Source organism: Crocuta crocuta, unplaced genomic scaffold (genome assembly GCF_008692635.1).
Source record: "Crocuta crocuta isolate KB4526 unplaced genomic scaffold, BGI_CrCroc_1.0 scaffold107, whole genome shotgun sequence".
In the NCBI taxonomy this organism is placed as follows: Eukaryota; Metazoa; Chordata; class Mammalia; order Carnivora; family Hyaenidae; genus Crocuta; species Crocuta crocuta.
In genome coordinates, this window is record NW_027531877.1 from 1,038,221 (window position 1) to 1,060,855 (window position 22,635).

Here is a 22,635-nt window from a genome sequence, read left to right on the forward strand (position 1 = left end):
GAGAATATTGTTTGAGAAAGCATATTTAAGATTAAAATTTTATATTTGAAACATGAAGAGAAACCTAGGGCATTAATATACATCTCCGATAATAAAGTTAATAGAGTATTTGGGGCTCTGAAGTATGTAGTATTTGTCAGGAGAGAATACTGTTAAAGACTCTCCAAGGGGTCTTGGGCCTTTTTGGTTAATCAAAAGAGTGAGTTCATGGGTCAGCACTTATGACTGAGTTATAAAATGCATTTAGGGAGTAGGCTGAGGAAATGTGAGCATGGTGGATTGGTATTACATGGTAGTAGAGAATTCACAAATTACTTGGGTGGTGTGGTTATAGAGGAAAAAGAATTTACTCTGAGGAGATGCATGCTGAAATAGTTATAGATGAAGTCTCCTGGTGTCTACAGCTTATTTTCAAATGATTCAGCAAAATACTTTTATTTATTAAAACCATTATGGATTGATCTGACAATAACTGAGACCCCGAAGAGATTTCCATTTTGTGGATTTGACAAATTAAGTCTTGTTCTCTGCCGCTGCCCTACAGATGGGTGCTCTCAAATTTGGGGCTGATAGAATTGTTGGAGCAAGCTGTACCTTGCAGGTTACTTCGGAAAATAAAGCCATGAGACACATAACTAGAAGTCTTAGCACTTAGGACATTATGCAGTATTGCTGTATTGATAACATTTAATGCGGCCATAGGGATTAGGACCAAATTTAGAAAGTAGCAGGAAATGAGGAGAAACTTAAAATTGAGAAAATATGTCCATTACCTTAAATTCTCTTTGAAATGTGAAGAGACTATATCACAACTAGAGTTTGTAGATCAAAAGCATTGACGTTTATTCCAAGGGGAAAAAATGGGGAGAATCTAGTGCCTGTTTCAATATCTTACTTTTTGGATGGAATGAAATTTCAAAGCATATCTCCTAGAGTCAGTTCCTGGTCACTTCCCAATCTCCTACCACTTTTAACCACCCTCAGCTCAGGGTAAGAAAAAGGGTAACATGTCTGTTACCAAGCAGCCCTTTTTGGAGTGAAGAAGTAAGTTATATAAAAATCAGAATCTAATAGTAAAACTTCATTTTAGTCTTTTCTAGAGAAAAATAATTATTTTACTACAAATTATATAAATACATGTAAAATAAATTATCACTTTTAGAAATTGATTTTACATTTTATTTTTCATTTTTAATTTGTTAATGTTTATTTTATTTAAAAAACTATTTTTTAGTGTTTGTTTATTTTTGAAAGAGGGGCAGAGTGCAAGCAGGGAGGGGCAGAAAGAGAGGGAGACATAGAATCTGAATCAGGCTCCAGGTTCTGAGCTGTCATCACAGAGCCTGATGAGGGGCTTGAACTCTTCAATGGCGAGATCATGATCTGAGCTAAACCCAGATGCTTAACCACCTGAACTGCCCAGGTGCCCCTTTAATGTTTATTTTTGAGAGAGAGAGAGACAGAGCACAGGAGTGTCAGAGCACAGATCTGAGCTGAAGTTGGATGCTTAACTGACTGAGCCACCCAGGGGCCCAAATTTTACATTTTAAAAACAGGTATATTCTTTAATCCTAGTAGTAATTCTCTCAAAATTATAATGCACGGTGCTTAATTTATCATGAAAACAAAACAGATTTAGTGGACTTAGATGTACGTGATCCATTTTGGGGATACACATTTTTATTTAAACTTCTATTAAGGTTACATATCCATTATTCAAACTAGGTTTGCAATATAGCCTGTTGTTAAAAATGTTGAATTAATGAAATTCGTATTGTGAGTAATAACAGTTATATGTAAAAGACTGTTAGAATCTGGGTTTCGTTAACAAAGCTTTAAAATAGCAATGTTAGCTGTGAATGGTACTCCAAATCTTCATTTGATGTTTTAAATTCTAAATTCTGAAGTTAACCAGTTTTTTCTTTATAATGAAAGTTGTAGTGTAATGTTTGTTTTAACACATAAGAAGATGTGTTTTATATTTGTGTTGAAATAGTTAAATAGGTTTTAAAGGGACAAGGTAAGATATGTCTTTCCCTTCTACAAACTTGTTAAATATGGGAGTATTTATTACACGAACAAATTATTATGTAAGGTAAAGTTTCAAATATTGAAATACATCCAAATGTATGAAAGCTTTGTAAATGCCTTTTATTTGTGAAGAAAATTTTTTTACGCTGAGCCTTATCCCCCATAGGCCTCATCTTTTTCTTTAGACTTTTTGGCAGTTTGCTTTGCTTTTTGGATCTATGCATTGATGTTTTAGAAACATTTAGAAAATTTTTGATCAGCATTTTTTCTTTCTTTTCTGATTCTCTCTTTTCTCTTTCGGAATTCTAATTATCTGACATGTCCCCATGACAATTCCCCGTCTCCCCTAATTGTGTGTGTGTGTGTGTGTGTGTATTCTTTTGCTTTACTGTTACTGCTCTCATTTGGAGTCACTGGCTGTTTATTATAGGTCTCTTCTTTTGTTAAGCCCATCCAATGAATTTTTCCTTTCAGTTAGTTTTAGGTTCTTTTTTCCTATTTTCTGTGTGTTTATTGAAACTCCCCTTTTATTCGTTCCTTAAGGCCATGTTTTTAGTTCTTTGCATCTATTTTTCTTAAACTCTTTCAGTATAATTATAATATTTTTAAAGAATTTGTCCTTGCCAGAACAGCACCTGGGCATGTGGGGTTCAGTTTCTATTGCATGAAAAGTTTTTTTTGATTTGGCTTATACATTCTTTGTATGTTTAGTGTTTTCTGATTGAATATTGGAAATAGTGGATTATAGAGACTCTGAAATCTGTTCCCTTACTCTGAAGAGTGGATCTTTGTTTTCGCAGGCAGTTCAGTTACAGCCTGATTACCTTAATTTAGCTTTTATTTAAGGCTTTGTTAGTGTGGATCTCAGAAGGTGGAAGTTTCTCAACAGTCCATCTTTGTCTCCCTTGTGCAGCTTTTGTGGACTTTAGTGTCCTAATGCTGTTTTTTGTCTGCACCACTCAGTTTCTAACATTTGTTTTTTGCTCAACCAGGTAGCACTTTGGCAGGGGCGTGGTCTTTCCCTGCTCTCGTACCCTTCAACCTTGGCCATCTGTTCATGGGGAATCGCCTTGTGGTATATTTACAGGGTTCTCTCTCTCTAGAGCTTCTTCCTCTGCCATTTTAACACCCAGACACTGATCTTTATACTTGTGGCTATTGGGATCACCGTACTCTGCTTGGACTCAGCTCTCTGCACCTTGGGAAATTGTTCTGCAGCCTAGGGCAGTGGGCCTTTCCTCAATCTTCCTACTCTACCTTTTGTCCACTATTTTGAAATAATTTGCCTCATATATTTTGTCCTCTCTCACAGTTGTGTCTAGAAGGGGGAGATCTAATTCAATAGGTATTCCACCATGGCGAGAAGCAAGACTCAGCCTCTTAGTGTGGAAATAGATGAGCTCTGAAGTGTCTTGAAGCACATAAGTTTTTTCGCTTTCTGATGTGTTGTTCCCTAGTATCATGCTCATAGCGTACAAATCACTAACTACATTTTCACCCTTTAGCCCCTTTTTACTCCTTTCTGTAGCTCATTGTTCACTCTTTAGGCAGATAATGGGACTCAGAGAGTCTTTGGCACATATTCTTGCTGGAAAATGGTGTCATCTGCTATACCTTTCTACAAGCAGAAATAGCTCTACCAAAGTTAGCACACTTGCCGTTTTGTTACAGAGCTACTTTTAGTGAATTTGCAGCCAAGCATGCTAAAGATTCAAGATTCAAAGCAATTGAAAAGATGAAAGATCGAGAAGCCTTGTTTAATGAATTTGTGGCAGCTGCAAGAAAGAAAGAGAAAGAAGATTCGAAGACCAGAGGTGAGAAGGTAAGAGGAGGTGACTGACAGGAGTGTGAATGGGAAGGAACTAAGCTGGGGCCGTGTTTCTAATCTCATTCATGGGCATAGATCACAGGACCCACAGTTACTTTTTAGCTTTGTAAGTTCACTTTTAGATTTGTTTGTATGTGTGTATTCTGTCCCTGTACTTCCCATAATGCTTATTTTAATAACTTTACTAAAGTACGTAGATTTGCTTCAAATTTTACTAATACTGAGTTTGCCCAGTGCACCTAGAACTGACTCTTAGATCTGTGTACTCGCTGGTGCCTGCTGAGATTCAGGATTCTTAATAAGCGGTAACCTTTAAATTTTTAAAAGGTTGTTTTTTTTTTTAAATCTTTTTTGCTTTCTAAAAGATAGCATTTTAGTGACTTTCTAATCTTTTAGTAAACATATCTTACATATAAATTATTGCTTATCAGAAATAAAGGTCAGCTATTAAAGATTAATGAATTCCAAATGTCAGTTGATAGTGGTGTCAGGAGTGGAGAGGAGCCCAGCACCAGAGAGGCAGACAGGTGGGGATGGCACAGGCGGTATGTGAGCCCTCAGCACCCACAGCCACAGTCTCCTCAGTATGCCTGTGCACTTTGTGAGTGGGGGAGAAGAACCTCTGAAGCCTAATCATTTTTGACATTCAAAATGGGCTCTTATTCCAGAGTTAGAACATCACAAATTCTATAAGGAATGTTGTTAGGGAAGTAATACCATTCTTAATGGGCTCAAGCCTCTTACTCTGTAAATAGCAACACTATTGGATGAAATAACATTTGTCAGAAATATCTGATATTTCCTGATTATCTAATTTATTGGGCTTCAATGTAGATTCTTCCAGAATTATTTCACTATTAACTTTTTTTTTCTTGCAAATGATTATGCTTCTCAGGAAATGTGCAGAATTCAGTTCTTTGTAAACGTTGTGTATGCTGAAATAGAATCGTGTTAATTTATTGTTTGCTACTTTTGACTTTTAGTAATAGCCTGTTTGATTAAAGAATACCAAGTAAAATAAATAGTTAACTGTGTGATTGCTTTTATACAAATTGAATGTTTTTCTCTTTGCATTTGTAACTAATGTTCTTTTTCTAAACACTTTTTTGTAATTATTTTGTGTATTCTGTTTTATAACAAGTGGATAGACTTTACAGTTTTGTGCTGTGCGGCCTGTCAATCAGTTCAGTCTGACAGCTGTCAATCACTGATACGCAAAGTATTATGGGATTCCCTAGTGAGGAAAGAATTGGTATCTCTGTGTGGTGACTTTAGCCTCCCGCAGTTCCGGTACTTTACATTTTTTTAGTCTTTTTCCTTATGAAGTGATGAGAGTTGTGCCCAGAATGTGTTTAATTAAAATGAATTAAATAGATATTGCATCTGAATAAATCTAGTATATTCAGCTTTATTTTCTTTTGATTGTAAAATAATTCTCTAAGTTATAGTTTTGGCTTGGTACCTTTTTAAAAGAGGCAGGAAATTACTGAAGTGAAACGGACTCAGCCAATGTAAGGAATGCAAAATTACTAACTAGGCCATGGAAACGAAACTGAAGGGTTTACATATAGTATATTCACAGTCTGAGAAGTAGCTGGTTAATGAAGTTTTATTACTTTCTTCATGACTTTGAATGATTACTCCTATGAAGTATATTGTCTCTACTGTTGTTGTTTTCTTTAAACCACATTTTAACTGTATCTAATTGAATAGTAAGACTAGTGCCGGTAGCATGGTGCTACTATATTGGAGTTTGCTTTCTTTATTCTCATGATTCTCTAATTACTTTTTGTAGTATTGAGGTAATGCAGTTAATGACCAGATTAATAAAAGTTTAAAGGTAATTACTTGCTGAGTCAAACACGTATAAAGGACATTGACTTTGGTGAAGTAGCCCCCACTCTTTTTCAGTAGACATTTTCAAACTAAAGAGTAAAATCGTTTGCAGCTTTTACTGGTAATTTTCCATTTTATAAAAAATGCCCCTAAAACTCTGCTTACTTTCACTAGACTGTTTTGTTTGCCAAAATAGCTACCTTCAAGGTTTTTAAATTTTTATTATAAGTTATAACCAATTTTTATAAAAATGTGGTTCAAATAAGATACCTTTTGGAAAAACACATTTGAAGTTGCACATAAGAGAGTCCTCTCATGAAGTTCATTTTTCTCTTCCCTCACTTAAATTTACTTCTGAATGAGTTAATTATTTTTGTTACAGTAGATTAGGCTAAGGAAACTGTTTTTCCTTGTTAAACCCAACAGCCTATATGATAAGGTACTTTGATTTGGGGAGAGAAAAAAAATAGTGAATGTAGGGTCTTGAATTGCTACTAGTGGTAACTTACATTATTTGACATTTATGTGGTTGTTAAATAGGTCTTGTCATACAAATAGCAGCTACGGTAAGCCATGTATAGCCTGTCATGGTAATGTCCACAGTGAGAGAAAATTAAAATTTAATTTTATTTAAAACTCAATGTTTATACATCACAAATTCTAAAAACTGTATGATAATCCTTTATAGGCTTTGTGTCTAAATTTGAAAGTTGTCCTAAGTCAATATAAACTCCTATGACTTGGAGAGATTCCTGTTTGATAGAGTTTGCATGTTTTATTTAACATAAATTTTGTAAATTTTGCTTTCTAGTTTTCATGGGCATCTAGGAATTTGGTGTTCATCATGTCAGATACAAAGTAGACAAGATGAACAGAAAACTTGTTGCTTCACTATTTCAAATAGTTTCTTTTTCACTGTCTGGAAATACTGGATTTATGAGTACCTTTTACTTCTACAAAGTGAAGAGCCAAGTTCAGTAGTAAAAGAAATCCACAGCTGATGAGCACTTGGCTTTTAAAAAATTCTCTAATAAGGAGGAAACTCTTTTCTTATAATCTTATAAATGTTTTCCAGAAATGACATTACTGTCTCTTTTAATTCTCTCGGGAAATGAGAGGGTTGGTATAGACAGAAAGAATGTGATTCCATTTCTGATTTCTCATTCCCTTGATCAGGTGGGAAGCCAGCATGTTTAATCCCTACAGGGAAGAGAGGTTCTTGTCTGGTCTGAGTTCTTTATTGAATTGACCGGCTACCTCTGTAGGAGTACAAGATAATTTAAATGATACTGAATTTTAAAACAGGTTTCTCAGACTTGCATAACAATAAATTCTTTCTTTCTTTCTTTCTTTCTTCCCTATTTAAAAAAATAAGAATTACAGTTTGGGAGAGGAGTTCTAAGTAGTGTATATGTTGCCACTGAAGGATTAATATCTTTTAATACCCTTCGTGTAATTTTACTGATTTGGTACTTAATTGGCTCAGAATGTTTATTCATTAATGCTTTGAGTTGTAAAGCATACATGTTTAATGGCTAGAAAGTACCAAAAATCTGAATATAGTTTTTAAAGTAATGATTAATTATGACCATAGAAATTCTATGTTTTATATATAAGGGTGCAGTATTGAGTTTTTTAATTAAAATACAAAAATGTATTCTGCTTTTTACTTGTTTTTGGACATTTGACAGTATAGTTTCAAGTTTCTAATGAATGAGACTTTTTACTTGTGCTCCTCGATTTCTAAATTCCCCTATTGTAACAAACAGAAATTATGTTGATCTGCTTTTTAAAATAAGTCATTCTTATTATCTTGATGTTAAAGTATAGTTTACTGTCAGTTCATAACCCTGAATCTGATCTAAAAATAATATAAATTCTTATTTCTTATAAAAACGTAACAGTGCTGAAATGAAAAAGTAAACGTAAAAAGATTTTTTCTGTATTTGAATAATTTCAGTGGAGAAAATGATTTATTTTGAATTTGGTAGATTTTAAATGAGAGTTTATATGTATATTGGTTTTTATATTTATAATAAGAGTGTTCTGATACTCTTTTTGGCTAAAATTTATTCCACTATAAATATATGCGCTTAAAAAGTTACTGTTCTCATCTTTAAGGTAAGTGAACAATTTTTTCTGGTTGTAAACGTTTGCATATGAGGAATTTCTCATAGCAGATTTCCCCCCATCCCCTTATTTGTTTTGAAATACAGATTAAATCAGATTTCTTTGAGCTGTTATCTAATCATCACTTGGACAGTCAGTCCCGATGGAGTAAAGTAAAAGACAAAGTAGAAAGTGATCCACGTTACAAGGCCGTGGATAGTTCTTCAATGAGAGAAGACCTTTTCAAACAGTACATTGAAAAAATAGCCAAGGTAACTGTTGGGTTTATTTGTACTGTAAATAGGGAATAATAAAATTCTTAATTGGATCATAAAGGTATTTGCTGCTGTTTGGGGTTTGGAATTTTTCCTGTTGGTATAATTAATATAAGGATCTTTAGTACATGTAGTTGATTTGGAAACAAGGTGCAGTGTTTAGGTATATTCTTGGTAAAACCCAGGTTTGAAATTTTATATTTGGCAAACCAGTTACTCTGTGGAAACATATTTTGATAATGTAATTTTACTTTACAGAATTTGGACTCAGAAAAAGAAAAGGAGCTTGAAAGGCAAGCCCGCATTGAGGCAAGCCTTCGAGAACGAGAAAGAGAGGTTCAAAAGGCTCGTTCAGAACAAACAAAAGAAATAGATCGAGAGAGAGAGCAACACAAACGAGAAGAAGCTATCCAGAATTTCAAGGCTCTTTTGTCTGACATGGTATATATTCCTGTTGCTGCCCCACCCTTCCACCCCACCCCTTAAGTACTGGATATTAGAGATTTTTTAGATTGCCACCTTAGTGAAAATTTTTTTTTTAATTTAAAAAAAAAAATTTTTTTTTACAAGTAGTTTATTGTCACCTTAGTGAAAATTTTAATATTCTTTAAATTGAGTCTGAGAGATATAATTTGGTAAGTTGTTTTATAAAGTGTTTTAAAATGGAGTGCTTGTTATTAGCACCATTAGAGTAAGAAACCATAGTTATTTAACATTTTCAGAAGTGATTTTGTGCATATAAAATGTTTAATCTTTCATTCTCAAAGATAACTTTTTATTCTTGATGGAAGTCATCTTAAATTATTACACACTTAACATGCCATAGTAATAAACAGAGTGTACTGAACAGAATTAAACCTTTTTCTTGGTGATTTTGGGTCATCACTGTGATGATGAATTACTGCACATGTAGATGGTATGAGATCTAGACTGGAGGTGTACTGACCCCGGGAGATATCCTGGAATTTTCTTGACGCTTCTGCATCCCCCAGGGTTGCCGAGGTGTGTAGGGTCTTGTCTGTGTAGTGAGTGCCCCAGGGCCACTCTGCAGTCCTATATGTCTTCTCCTCTCTCTGTGTCACCGTCTCTCCTGCTGTTTCTTTTCTCTCTTTCATAAGGGCTCTTTTGTTGGTGTTTATTACTGCTGTCAGTTTTTCTGGTTTCTTCCCTTGCTTCTGCTCGTGTGTTTTCTGTTTCCGCTTTCTGTTCCCTGGGTAGTTCAGTCATTCACTGATGTCTCTCTGCCTTTACTTTCCCCCAAATTCATTCTCTTTATTGCAGTCACGGAAATCATCATAAAACTCAAATCTGATTTTGTCACTCTCCGTGGTGCTTTCAGAGAGAGAAGATTCTCTCTATTCTTAGTGGTTGCAAACATTTAAAATTCAGTCGTCTTAGCATAATATATGACTTCATTCTCTAACTCCCCCGCCTTCATGTTACGTACCCTCTTTGGTTTTCTCTCTTGCCCCTCAGCTCCAGCCTTTCTGCACTTACCTCTAATGAACCATACTTAGATTTAATGAATTCTTTCATTACTCCTTTCAATCCCTCCACCTAGAATACTTCCTAGTGCACTTGAAAACTCACTTCTCAAGAGCCACACCGAAATAGCTCTTCTGTGAGGCTGATCTTGACCCATCTAAGGCAGATTTGTTTTTACTGTTCCCTGTGCTGCCCTGTGGTCAGTATACACATTGCAGTACTTCTTACGTGCTATCGCCATTACTTGCTTACTTGCCCCATTTCTTAAAAAGTTGAGTCCTTTGAAGGAAGGGATAGTGTCTTATTTTGTTTTTCTGAAACCAAGCTCCGTGCTTAGCTGACACGTTTTTAGATGTTTGATGAATATCGATTAAAGAAGTGTTTTTATATTTTTCTTCCTTCTTATCTTTCGGTCTTTTCTGCCTCCCATATTTCTTAGCACTGGCCGTGGTGTAACTAGCAGTAACTTGTATTGCCATCACCAGCAGTGAAGCGTACCCTTCTGCTGGTTGTTGAACCAGCCTATCTGTCATGTCTTCTCTTATTAACCATGTTAATTCTTGCTTATGCTTGGAAGTGCCACTTCCAGTATGTAGTTGATTAGTACAAATTTGAGCTCAAGATTTGTTGAGGGTTTTTTTTCCCCCATCACCTCTTTAGTCCTGTAGCAAGATATTTCCTGTTTCTACCTGTTTCTCCCACTGAAGGTTGGTAAGATGTGAAATAGAGTGCCTAAGCACTACTAAAGTCATTCTCTTCATCCTTCTCCACCTCTGAGTCCATACTTGATAGCCTAGGTGAGCTCTGAGAGGTGTGATTTCTAGTTTAAAGAAGCAGATTTTTAGTGACTGTTTAAGCTGGAGTCACCAGAAGCTTCCCTTATTAAGTGTATCATTCCTAAACTAACTAAATAAGCCTTTTATTTTTGAAATGTGAAAAAATAAGTCTTTGGTGATATAATATTTTGGTACCTTTTTAGGTACGTTCTTCAGATGTGTCATGGTCTGATACTCGGAGGACTCTCCGGAAAGATCACCGTTGGGAATCTGGATCCTTGTTGGAAAGAGAGGAGAAAGAGAAGCTTTTTAATGAACACATTGAAGCACTTACCAAAAAGAAGAGGGAGCACTTTAGGCAACTTCTGGATGAAACTTCTGCAGTAAGTCTCTTATTTTCCCTGTTGTAGTCTAGATGAGTCTTCAAGAATAATTCCAAAAACAGTGTAGTGTCATGGTCTTTAGATCTGTTATTGGGATTCATGGGTTTTATGACACTTCCTTCTCTGTTTTGTTTTTTTTCTCTTTTTTAAGTAAAATGTTAAGGACATTCTTAACTATTTAAAAATTACTTCCTGCTGTGCTTTGTGATCTTTGATCCATCCTAACGATAGATTGAATGGATTGCATCTTTTGCTCCATTTTCAGTTTGGTCCCATGGCCCCCTTTTTTTGGCGGTTTGTACCCTCTGTTGTTCCATTTTCTCTTGATACCTGATCTCCTTTTCGTGGTGGTTTCTTCAGAAGTTATGGTGCTGCCTATGGAGATCCAGGGTTTTCAGGTGGTTGTCTTAGGCCACCTTGAAATAGGACCATGAATATAACTCTTGTGGCCAGCAACAGAAAGAAATTGTATTAAAGCTCCTTCCTGTCCTTAAGTAGTCCAGTTACATTTGGGCATTATTACAAGAGATTGCAGGTCAGTGTGGCATACTGTGTACCGTATGTGCTGCCGTTTGACCTTTGCAATAAAAGTGAGTTGTATTTATGGGTTTTTTTAATGGTTTTTTTTTTTTTTTTTCCTTTGCCTTTCAAAGATTACCTTAACATCCACATGGAAAGAAGTAAAAAAAATCATTAAGGAAGATCCTCGGTGCATTAAGTTCTCCTCCAGTGACAGGGTAAGAGGATTTTGTCTGAGATTTACTGTCAGTTTATAAATATTACATGTGTGCTTAATCAGCACCACTAGTATTTTGATTAAACTGCCAATTGATGGTTTTAAGTGAATAACTTTTAAGTGTATGAGAAGTAAATCTGAATTTTAAATTCCTATTTCTTACCTTGCACGAAACATCAATAAGACAGCACAGTAGAAACTTTAAAAATTGATCCCTGGGGTTAAACATTTGTTTTAGAATGTTAGAACTGTACTGAAGCTATAGTTTTTATTTATTGTATAGTCAGGTCTCACTGCATTTCAAGCTGGCCATTGAGACCAGGCTATCGGAGCACCGGAGCCATGTTAGCAGAATGCCATAATGTGATCTCTTGTTACATGCTCCAGAGACTGCAGTCGAAGAACCGCAGGTGTATGAAGTTTGTAGAAGCTGAGCCCTGTTCTGGGACGCTCTGACTCCTGTGTGGGAAAGGAACTCCCCTGGGTTCTGAAATAGTGAATGATGCCAAGGATGGGGTAGCTGACAGCAGTCTTATTTTGTCCCTTGGCCTTTCATTTGTTCTCTCCCCATCATTCTCCTTTCCTTGTTGGTTTTTCCAGGTCTAGAGTGTACAACCCCATAGATCTACTATTCTTCCCCTTCTTACCTTAAGTTGGATTGTAGATGTGTGGACCACAAAGTACACATGGCTGGGAAAGAGTAGTGGACTGATAGCTGACAGATCTAGTCTTAGTTTCTAATTTTTATGATTGTTCAGAATTAAAACTAAGATCTTTTTTATAATAATTATTATTATTTTTTAGCCCAAAGAGATTATACCTGTCATTCCTGTTCCCTTACTAAAAGCTAAATGTTCAGGATAAGATAGTAAAGTTAGGAATGTTAGTTGGGGTTCTCCAGAAGTTATACCACATTATTGTCTTGGTGTTAGAAGATATAAATACAGTCTACAGAAAATGCACATTTACCCCTTAATTTCTTTATTTTCAAGAGTGTCTACCACTTGAGGTTGTTAGGAACATGAAAGAACAATGTCTGATAAAACCCTAAGCAGCGTAGCACATAGCAAGCCCTTGAGTTTTAGCTACTGCTAATATATTGAATTGTTCCTTGTTCTTGGCTTCTTTTTGCCTTAAAAATGTACATGGCGCATTTTGCAGTTTAATGAATGCTACATGAACAAAAATGTACTTTCTAGCCTTTTTCTTTGGAATTATTTATGATGTGACTTAAAAATTACTGGTTTAAGGGGCGCCCAGGTGGCTTAGTCGGTTAAGCGTCCGACTTTCGCTCAGGTCATGATCTCGCGGTTCGTGGGTTCGAGCCCCGCGTCGGGCTCTGTGCTGACTGCCAGCTCAGAGCCTGGAGCCTGTTTCAGAGTCTGTGACTCTCTCGCTGACCCTCCCCTGCTCCCGCTGTCTCTCTCTCTCCTAGAAATAAATAAAAAAACATTAAAAAAAAATTTTAGTAAAGTAATTGCTTAATAAATAATTGATAGTAATTGTAGAATTTGTGACTTTTTGTTTTTTTAATCTTACTGTCCTTTTGCAGAAAAAACAAAGAGAGTTTGAAGAATACATCAGAGACAAGTACATCACAGCCAAAGCTGACTTCAGGACGCTTTTGAAAGAGACCAAATTTATTACATATAGGTGTGTACAACGAAATGTTTCATATCCACAGTCATTGTCTTTACTAGTCCTTACTCTAATGGCCAGAGCATTCTATGCATTCACACACATGTTGACATTATTAATTTTTAGGAATAAGAAGAAGCCAACTTTTATTAAAGGCCAAATACAGCCCATGTCTACCTTACTTTATTTTTTTTTTTTTTTTTTTTAAAAGAAAGGGCCCAGATGTCAATTCTTATTTTGTGTTACCCACCCATCCAGTTTTTTCAACACACTTTTGTTTTTACTTCACTGCTTTTTTAGGAGTACACCCAACTTTATAAGAGTTGTATCTGTGAAGAGATTTTTTTAAACATTCCTTCACTGTCCATTGTCTCTGCCTCCTGTGAGGACTATTCAGTGGTGTGGAACAGTTCTTAAGTTCGAAATCATCTTACTTAAAAATAGCTCAGCAAAAGTTTTTATTCCCAGACAATAGCAATTTGCTGGATACTTTTAAATAAAAATTTTAAGTGATAAAAATCAGAGTTTTGAGACAAGATTTCTCTGTAATGTGCCCAGTTGTTCCACATTCCCAACCGTTATACCCTCAGGAAAACAAGTTTATGATGCTCGATGCTTAGCAGCCAGTGCACAGGAAATTGTTTCATGCTCCAGCTTTTCTTCCTTTAAGAGAAAAATTGGAAACATATTAATGAAGGGTATGTGCACGGGAGGATAGATAGTGCTGAGGGTGTGGTTTTTAGGTATTTTGTCATTGGATTTTTTGGTCAGGATCCTTAATGTTTTGCATCAGCTTGGGCTTTTAAATTAGATGTGAAGTAAGACTTCTTTCTACATTTTTATAGTTAATTTAGTGAAAGATGTGAAAGTGAAAGCTTGTGAAAGATGCTGGGATTGGCAGCCCCGCAGACTGAAGTCCTCTGTTCATCCACAGAACAGGTACAGCACGGGCAAGATTTACCCACCCACCCTCAGCCCTGATCTGGAGGGACCGCCAGTAGGGGTGGGAGGGTAATTCAGCTTCTGAGGCCCTTTCACTCCTTGGAGTCTTTGCTGAGGCGACTTACAAAGGTGACCACTGCAGTGAAATTTTTCTTAAAAAAAAAAAAAAAAATGGAAACACAATTAGGAACTAGATGGACATTTCCAGCGCATTTCTGAAAGACCTATGGACAGCAGTCAGTAATTCTTGGACTTCTTTTCTTATTTCAGATCCAAAAAGCTAATCCAGGAGTCTGATCAGCACCTGAAAGATGTAGAAAAAATTTTGCAGAACGACAAACGGTACCTAGTACTAGACTGTGTGCCAGAGGAGAGGCGGAAACTGATTGTGGCGTACGTGGATGACCTGGATCGCCGGGGCCCACCCCCACCTCCCACAGCGTCAGAGCCCACGAGACGATCAACAAAATAGTTCTCAGTACTCTTCCGCAGGGGTATCTTAATCCAACAACGCTTGCATGAGCCAGTTTCCAGGTTTTTACATGTGTGTGCATTAGTCAGACTGTTGCAGAACCATCCGATGGACAGAAGGAGAAGCATTCGTGAACAGTTTCTGAACAGAGAACACTTTGGAAATAATTTATGCTTTTCTTTGTGTGGCATGACTGACATACATACTCAAATATAGGCTGTCTCTAGTAAACCTAAAATCTTGAAGCTAAAAATCATCCTTTTATGAGGTGTGGAAGTCAGTGACTTTTGGTGACGTTCTTTCTAGCAGTGTTAAACATGCAAGACGTAAGAGCATTTGTGGTTTGAACTTGAGAGATGCAAATACCACAGACTCCAAGAGAACCTAAGTTGGGGTTTGTTTTATTTTGATTTTGTTTTTTAAAGCGGGTAAAAGAGAAAACACTGAAAATTGAATTCTTATCTTCCAGAGGTTAAGATTATTATAATGGACATACTTTTACCTTTGTCTCTAAAGAACACTTTAGTTTTGTTTGTTCACTTAATGTGCTTTGATTACCCCCTCTGAATTCTAGGCCAAGTCTTGTTTAGCCGAAGAGAAGACTTATTTAGTAATTTCTTCTCAGGTATGGAACCATGGTCATAACTAACATGTTGGCCAGACTAGGATTGATGGTTAAACACGTTGTATTTACCATTAAGTAATCTTTATCAATATTCTGGATTAGACAACAAATTATCTTTCTTGGGTGTTCCCTGTAAACTATACTCCAGTTTGAATGTTAAACTTTTGTTTCTAAAGTTTAATTTTAAGATGTTTGAATGTTCAGTTTATGTATTTGAACTACAATAAACCAACCCTTTTTATATATGTGGATTGTATATGATTATTGTTACATAATTTATAATAGAAATTTCTTTTAAACCTGTTCTTAAAAGCAATAGCAACTGTAATTTGGAGTCAACAAAGAAAGTTGACTTCAAATCCTAAGTATCACGTGGTGTTTAAAGGCTTGAATATAGTAAATTATTTGCAGTATGAAAGGAAAGGAATTTGTAAAGAACCATTTTGGTGCTCAGTCCTTAGCAATATCTTACTGCTGCATAGCAAGAAGATGCTGATGTTTTTGTCTTTGTGTTTTCTTGTTTTTGTCTTCATATGAACACAGTCAACAATGAATGCCTTATTGGCACCCTTCTGGTGTGTCCTGCACTTCGTGCCCTGAAACCTACCTTTGACCTCCACTTGCTCTTTCTAGCTGTAATTCCCCACTTTAAAGATTCCTGTCTCCTTCCTTCATAGATTTCTCATTTCAGAGTGCCACATTCGTGTTTAAGAAAAAGACGTTAATTGGATAACTTACTTTCCCTTTTCTGTCCCACCTACTGTGATTGCAACAAAACCTACAGTAAGGAAATACCAGTTGTTTGTACGTTCTGTGCACACAGACACAGATCACATGCATACAGACTCATTCACACTTCTGTTACACTTCGCTTAAACATATTAAGTGTCACAGAAAGTATGTATGTAAGAAACTCGAATTAACTAAGGTCCTAACCTGTACAGGTGATAATCAGCAAGACATTTTTCCCATTTTTTTGGTCTTGTTTTCTCTTTTTTTGAAGGTCATTTGTATAAACCCACTGAGTGATTTTTAAGTTCTGTGAGGAATGAAACTGAAGTGTTTGCCAAAAGGAGCACAGCTATTGTACGAATATAACTGGCTGACTAAAGTGAAAGATCTAGAATGCTGTATTTTATTTGAATTCCACCTAGTAATGTTTGCCCACTCACTACTTGATGTTTCTCACAGTTAGTTGGAAAGTGTGAAAAAAAACTGGTTTGGTGATACCTATTCTGATTTCCTACCTCTGTTTTGAAGTATTTGGGATTGACTATTCATTTAAGGTACAAATCAGACTTTACTATGCAGAGTTCTTTAAAAGATCAAGGCAGCACTCTGTAAGGTTCTTAATGAAAAGGTCATCGTAATTATACGTGTTTCAGTATCTGCATCTTGACTCGGCGCATACCAGCAAACTCCTTAAAAGTACATGATACAGTTTGCCCTGAGATCTATGTTAGTACTAAGGTCTGACCTTCCCATAAAAGCCCTCTTGTGCCACGTGATTTTGAAAGGCGCATTCAAGACAAAGACAGCTAGTTCTATGTCTCCAAAACTATCTGAAGTAAAGCGGTTGTTTTTATTTGTTTACAAGTTAAAATGCCAAACACTGGAAGCTCACATCCAACATTTACTATATTATATAGTGAATAATCTTTAATTCAAATAGTTCACTGCAATTTTCAAGGTAATTCCTTTGTTTAACTGTTGTCTCACAAAACAGTATTTGGGTATTTGGGTTAAATTGTACTTTGTGAACTCATGAGCCTTAAAAGAAAAATTTGTAATGAACCAGGTAAAATGAAAACAGCCCTGTCTTCTGTGTTAAAAAGCAAACCATGACCACCTGTAAAAACAAAAAGAAAAATACCAAAAAACCCACAGACTGGACATTTTAAAAAAAATACAAATGCCTTCCGCAGCATATTTTTGTATTTTAAGTTCTCCATGGCTTGGCCTAATGGCAGTTTTTTTCTGAGGGAACCCCTCAGTGAAAATACCCCAGAGTTCCATTATAAAGTAATCAAGAATCATGGATAAATGTCCTTATATTTAATCAGGAATGTATCACAATGATTGTTTTATTGGGTATGCTTTAGCTGGCTGTAAAATGAAGTTGTTGCCTTTTATTTGAATTATGTTGGTAAAGTGTTTGTTAACACAAAATTTAGTAGTAGTGCTTTCCTTTCTCCATCACCCTTTTGCTGTTTGTTTTCTATTCTTAACCAAATTCTGTCTTGTATCCATGGAATTTTTTCCTAGTAATTTTTTTCCTTGTTGCTCTTGATCATCTTTATAACAAAGACCCTGAGGTATTTTAAAACTCGGGCAGGGTTCAAGTTCAATGTTCAGGGGACATTTAGTACCATTTAACAAGAAAGATCACCATCTCTGTTCCTTTTTTATATTTGAGGATTGCCTTCAGTAATTAATACCTTTATCATTAACTACAGCTTATATTTATCTTGACAGAAAGGAAGTACCAGGAGAAACAGATTGATAGCAGCTTGTGGAAGAGTACTTGTCTCCTGCATTCTGGAAGTGTAGGTAATTGGGAAGAGGAAGGGCAGTTTTTAAAGTTCTTAGTCCATATCAGAATTTAGAATGTCATGCTAAGGTGCTAAAATCCTCAGACTTCACAAGTGAAGACTTGCAGAGGTGGCTTTACATAGACTAGTGAAGCAAGTTTTAGTATAAGGCAAAGTTTGGATTTACTTAAAACTTAGCCGCAATAAGCCATGGTTTGAAATCAGCCCGCAAGAAAGTGGTGATCCTTATTCTGTTAACCTTCAGTCATGGGAAATCTATGTGAATTTTCATAAAGTAACTTTTATAAAGCAAATGAAGATAACTTACTAACATTAATGTGTTTACAATCTCTGAAGTGGAAGTTGATTTTGAGCTTTGGTTAAGCGAAAGAATGTCTGATAGTGAAGTTAAGGCTAGCAGGTTCACGAAGAAAGTAAAAGTAAAGGAGCTCAGCCTTTGACAGAAATAAGCTCTATTTCAGCCAGTCCAGGGTAACTCTAAGGAGTACCCAAAGGAGTACCCAGTAAAAGAGCAGTTGTGAACAAAGGACAGAGTATCTGGAATTTCTATTCAGGTGTGACAGAAGCATTTTCACACAACACTGAAGTTAATTCTTGGATAGCCAGGATATAATTCTGAAACCTCAGCATGACACGACTCCTAACACGGTCTAATACTTACCAAACGGCACATTTTTAAAATGCATACTGCGAAGCATTTTTGTAGTTCCTAGGTTAGTGATTTGACCTTGTTCTATGTGGTAAGTTCTGCGGTATCGACAAGCGGCAGTACATGTAAATATAATCACAATTTGTTTAGCTTGGAAACTTATCTATTTATCACAGTCTCCCATCTCTTGGTCTTCATGTTCCCAGGGGGTAGGGTCATTGTCTTGTACACAAGGGACTGTGTCCCTCTCATGCCAAAACTGCTCTACATCAGGGAGGATGGGCATCTGTGCCTTCTCTGTTCTCTCTCCGCTGGAGGAGGGAGAGCCAGGCTTCTCTTTCTCTGGTACGGGTGCTGGGGACCCGGGAGAGGGAGTGTTGTCAGGAGCGACATCTGAATTACCAGCCGGTGTCTTCTGAGACTCTGAGGCAGTTGGTTGTTTTTTGGTCATCATCCATTTCCACAGGCCTTTCAGGCCTTCCTTGAACTCTTCGGACATGAGTAGGAAAATGAGAGGATTTGCCGAAGAGATGGAAAACATCAGGACTTGAGACAGGGCTATGAAACCTTGTGGTGGGGCCGGGGCTCCAGCCTTCAGATGCCATGTCCACAGCCAAGCGATCCAGTCGGGGAGCCACAGCACGGCAGATGTGACAGCAATGCTCAGCAGCATCACTGTGAGTTGTCGGGAGCGCATCTGGTTTCTCAGGTTTTGAGTCTTAGTCCCTCGTTTCTTACACTGGCCATAAGCTCTCCAGAAATAAAAGCTGGCAAAAAGTAACGGAAGACAAAATGCCAGGAGAGGGTAGAGCTTGCCAAACATCGCCATGAACCTTTCGGCCACGGGGGGCACGTCCATGAGGCACATCTCCACACCCGCGTGAAGCCTGGTGGTGCTAAAGAACCACTCTGGCAGGGGTAGCAGGCTGGCCACGGCCCAGATGGCCACCAGCACTGACCAGATGGTGCAGTTGTGGACACTCACTTGCTTGGCTGGGGCACTTGCGTACATGAAGCACACTTTGGCCACGGCAACGATCGTCAGGCTCTTGGCCGCCATGCACGTGTGGATGAACCAGTCAGAGGACTTGCAGACAAACCAGCCTAGGTCCCAGACGCCTTTGAAGTATGCTGTAGCCCGGACGGGTGCAGAAAACAGCAGGAGAGAGAGATCAGCCAGGCTGAGGTTCAGAATCAGGGAGTGGATCATGGACGGCTTTCCTTTCCAAGCGCTATGGAGGAGGACGCCAATCACACAAAAGTTCCCCATGAAGCCCACCAGGCAGACGGCCACCAAGAGAGCCGGCACGATGGTCCTCCAGTCCTTGGAGTCAGAGGGCAGGTACCCTCCAGCAAAGTGGAGGTGAGCCGATGACCCGTTCATGGTGCTGGAGTTGGAGTCTGCAGAGGCAGCTGCCAGCATCACCTTGCCCACGCAGCTCAGCTCGTCCTTCCTGAAGGCAGCCGCTTTTGTCTTTCTGCCCCAGCTCTTTTGCCTAGGAAATAAAGAGGCTGTCATTCGTGTCAGATGACACCTCTGGGCCCTCCCCTTGTTTGTTTCCCCGAGAGCAGAGTGTGGAAGGAGGTTGACTGTGGACTCTGCCCTGCCTTATGCGGTGCGTCTCTGCCACGCTGAGTTGCGGGTAGCAGGGGCGCTCGGGTGCTGCTCATTAGCAAGCCTCGTGTCAGATGGGCAGCCCTGTGGAGTCAGAACCCCAGAGACTCATGAATGATGAATGAGGGCAACATGCTTGTAAGTGGGATATGTTCCTGGGGGGTCAGGAGCCAGTCAGGCAATTACTTTCCACCAGCTGTTTCTAAAATCTTGACTGGTTTGTGTTCCGGTAAACACACCATCTGAGCAAGTCGGTCTTTTACACCTAAACCGGGGCCAGAATTCCCTGCATACTTGATCCCGCAGGTCGGGAGCAGGGCCCAAGAATGTGCATTTCTAACAAGTGCCCAGGGGGTGTGGACGTCGGGGGTTGGTTTAAAGCAAAAGCCCAGGCTGCTTTGCCCCCTTTGGAGATGTGCTGCTGCCTTCACCCCGCCTACCCCTCGGGGAGCTGGCTGGGATCCAAAACGCAGAGCTGGGGAAGGAAGACGAAAACTGCAGAGACGGCCTATGGAAAACTCAAATTACACATGACTCTAAATGCAGTCCCACGATTGCAAGTTTCTTTAGAAATGACTATGGTTAGACTCTGGGCTAGAACACGTTGAATACCATTTCAGCAAGTGACGACGATCGTGAAGGCCACCCAATGATGAATTAGGCTGCTCCTCCTAGAGGACTTCCCGAGACTGGAGGAGTAAAAGCAAAGCAAACAGTTTCTTTGGGGAAGGCGCCTTAGACATTTTAAAGGAAGTTACATGTTAAAGTGGGAAAAAGAAAAAAAATTTACAGAAAAAAATGATTCTAGAACCAGTGTTGCAATTCTATGGTGGCCCGTGGAAAGGTGCTGAGGACCCAGAATTGTTCAGGCAAAGGGGTTTGTGGATTACCACAAAGACGCGCCCTACTCTAAGCATGGCTGAACCAGGAATGCTGTGTCTAGCACAGAATGTGCTGGGCTGGGAGGCTGACCCGGTTGTGGCACTAGCTGTGTTTTCACCAGTTGTCTCTGGAAACTCAGGGGATGACATTAAAAATTCCTCAAAGCCCGAGTCAACTCAGCTTTGAATTGCTAGAATAGGCAGCCCCTGAATATTGGGAAAGCTGTGCTGGGTTTCCTGGTCTATTTTGTTTTTTCTTTTGTTTTTGTTTTTTTTAATATATAAACTATTTATTAACAGACAAGGCCTACAGATTTATATCTTCTTGGACACAGCCACAGTGCGACCCCTGCGGCCTGTGGTCTTGGTGTGCCGGCCTCGGACATGAAGTCCCCGGAAGTGGCACAACCCTCTGTGGGCCCGAATCTTCTTCAGTCGTTCCAAGTCTTCACAAAGTTTGTTGTCCAGACCATTGGCCAGGACCTGGCTGTATTTTTCATCCTTCACATCCTTTTTTCTGTTCAAAAACCAGTCTGGGATCCTATCCTGGCGTGGATTCTGCATAATAGTGATCACACGTTCCATCTCATCCTCAGTGAGCTCTCCTGCCCTCTTGGTGAGGTCGATGTGCACTTTCCTCAACACCACATGAGCGTATCTTTGCCCCACACCCTTAATTGCAGAAATGGCAAAGGCTATTTTCCGCTGCCCATCGATATTGGTGCTGAGTACTCGCAAGATGTGCTGGAACTTCTCAGGGATGAAGAGAGACATGGCGGCGGCCCCAGCAGCGGTGTGTAGGCCTCCTGTGGAATTCAGAAACCCGAGATCATGACCTGAGCTGAAGTCGGACGCTTAACCATCTGAGCCACCCAGGCGCCCCCCTCCCCCCTTTTAAGAGTTATTTGGGAAGAAGAAAAATAGGTAAAGAGCAGATCTGCCCCTGCTCTTAGACTGCTCAGTTGGCTCCAGGAGAGGGGATATTCTATTCTGAGACTGTGATTTACAAAAACAAATTTTGCAGCCAGGGAGAGACTGCAGTTTAGAAGGACCAAACCAGAGGAAAGTGCTGGGCGGGGAAGGAGGACATCTGAGGTCAGTAGGGAGAAAAGGAAAGTTTCAGAATTTGCTGTCTCGGGTGCTGGTTCCCCAGCTTGGAAATGGACTCCCTACACAAGGAGTCCCTCCACTCCATACTCATGCGGCTGCCACTCCTCCCCGCAGGTGCCTAGCTGGGCCCCAGGCTGCTTTTCCATGAGGACACCCCCATGATGGTGATGTTAACGGGAAGCCCCTGGAAATTGAGCTGCAGTAAGAAAACAACATAATAAAGCCATAGACTTTTTTTTTTTTTTTTTAATTTCAACTTGCAAAAGACATCAGCCAGTTTAAACTTCAAAGAAACCCAGACAGGTTTGAACCTCCATCAGGCTCTGTGCTGACAGCTCAGAGCCTGGAGCCTGCTTTGGATTCTGTGTCTCCCTCTTTCTGCCCCCTCCCTGCTCACGCTCTCCCTCTCAAAAATGAATAAATGCTAAAAAAAGGAAAAAAATCAGACAAAGCAAGGTGATGGCCAAACTTTTAAGTGGCTTAAAAAAAATTGCAGGGTAGTTAACCTACTGTATTATATTAGTTTTAGGTGTGCTTAAGTGACTTTTAATAAAAGCAGAGATAAGTGGGATCTCTTAGCAGGGCTGGGCAAACTTTATCCTATAGCTCAGACCCAGGGCATGGTGAGTGATAATAACAATCACTGATCGGAGGAGTCCTAAGTGTCAATGCCAGTGCTAATCGTCCTGTGC

The 22,635-nt window shown here is 38.7% G+C and overlaps 2 protein-coding genes and 1 pseudogene across 10 annotated transcripts in view; 1 reads left to right on the plus strand and 2 right to left on the minus strand.

Annotated features, from left to right (window-relative positions):
• TCERG1 (transcription elongation regulator 1) overlaps positions 1-15,381 on the plus strand; it is a 60,170-nt gene extending 44,789 nt beyond the window's left edge. For 8 of the 9 annotated variants that reach the window (XM_077773021.1, XM_077773022.1, XM_077773023.1 and 5 more), the window contains 7 exons: positions 3,703-3,853; positions 7,912-8,076; positions 8,338-8,520; positions 10,544-10,723; positions 11,377-11,460; positions 13,012-13,112; positions 14,310-15,381. In XM_077773021.1, coding sequence (XP_077629147.1) covers positions 3,703-3,853; positions 7,912-8,076; positions 8,338-8,520; positions 10,544-10,723; positions 11,377-11,460; positions 13,012-13,112; positions 14,310-14,511 — 1,066 coding nt within the window. In that variant the 3' untranslated portion in view covers positions 14,512-15,381. Of the gene's footprint in view, positions 1-3,702; positions 3,854-7,911; positions 8,077-8,337; positions 8,521-10,543; positions 10,724-11,376; positions 11,461-13,011; positions 13,113-13,942; positions 14,037-14,309 lie in introns of all 9 variants that reach the window. The other variant, XR_013337298.1, reaches the window with a different exon arrangement.
• A 3,119-nt stretch (positions 15,382-18,500) lies between these two features.
• On the minus strand, positions 18,501-19,760 carry GPR151 (G protein-coupled receptor 151). Its single transcript, XM_077772965.1, has one exon. It carries the CDS (start codon positions 19,758-19,760, stop codon positions 18,501-18,503), a length of 1,260 nt encoding a protein of 419 aa, XP_077629091.1.
• A 1,388-nt stretch (positions 19,761-21,148) lies between these two features.
• On the minus strand, positions 21,149-21,607 carry LOC144239051 (small ribosomal subunit protein uS13 pseudogene; annotated as a pseudogene).
• Between the last annotated feature and the right edge of the window lie 1,028 nt (positions 21,608-22,635).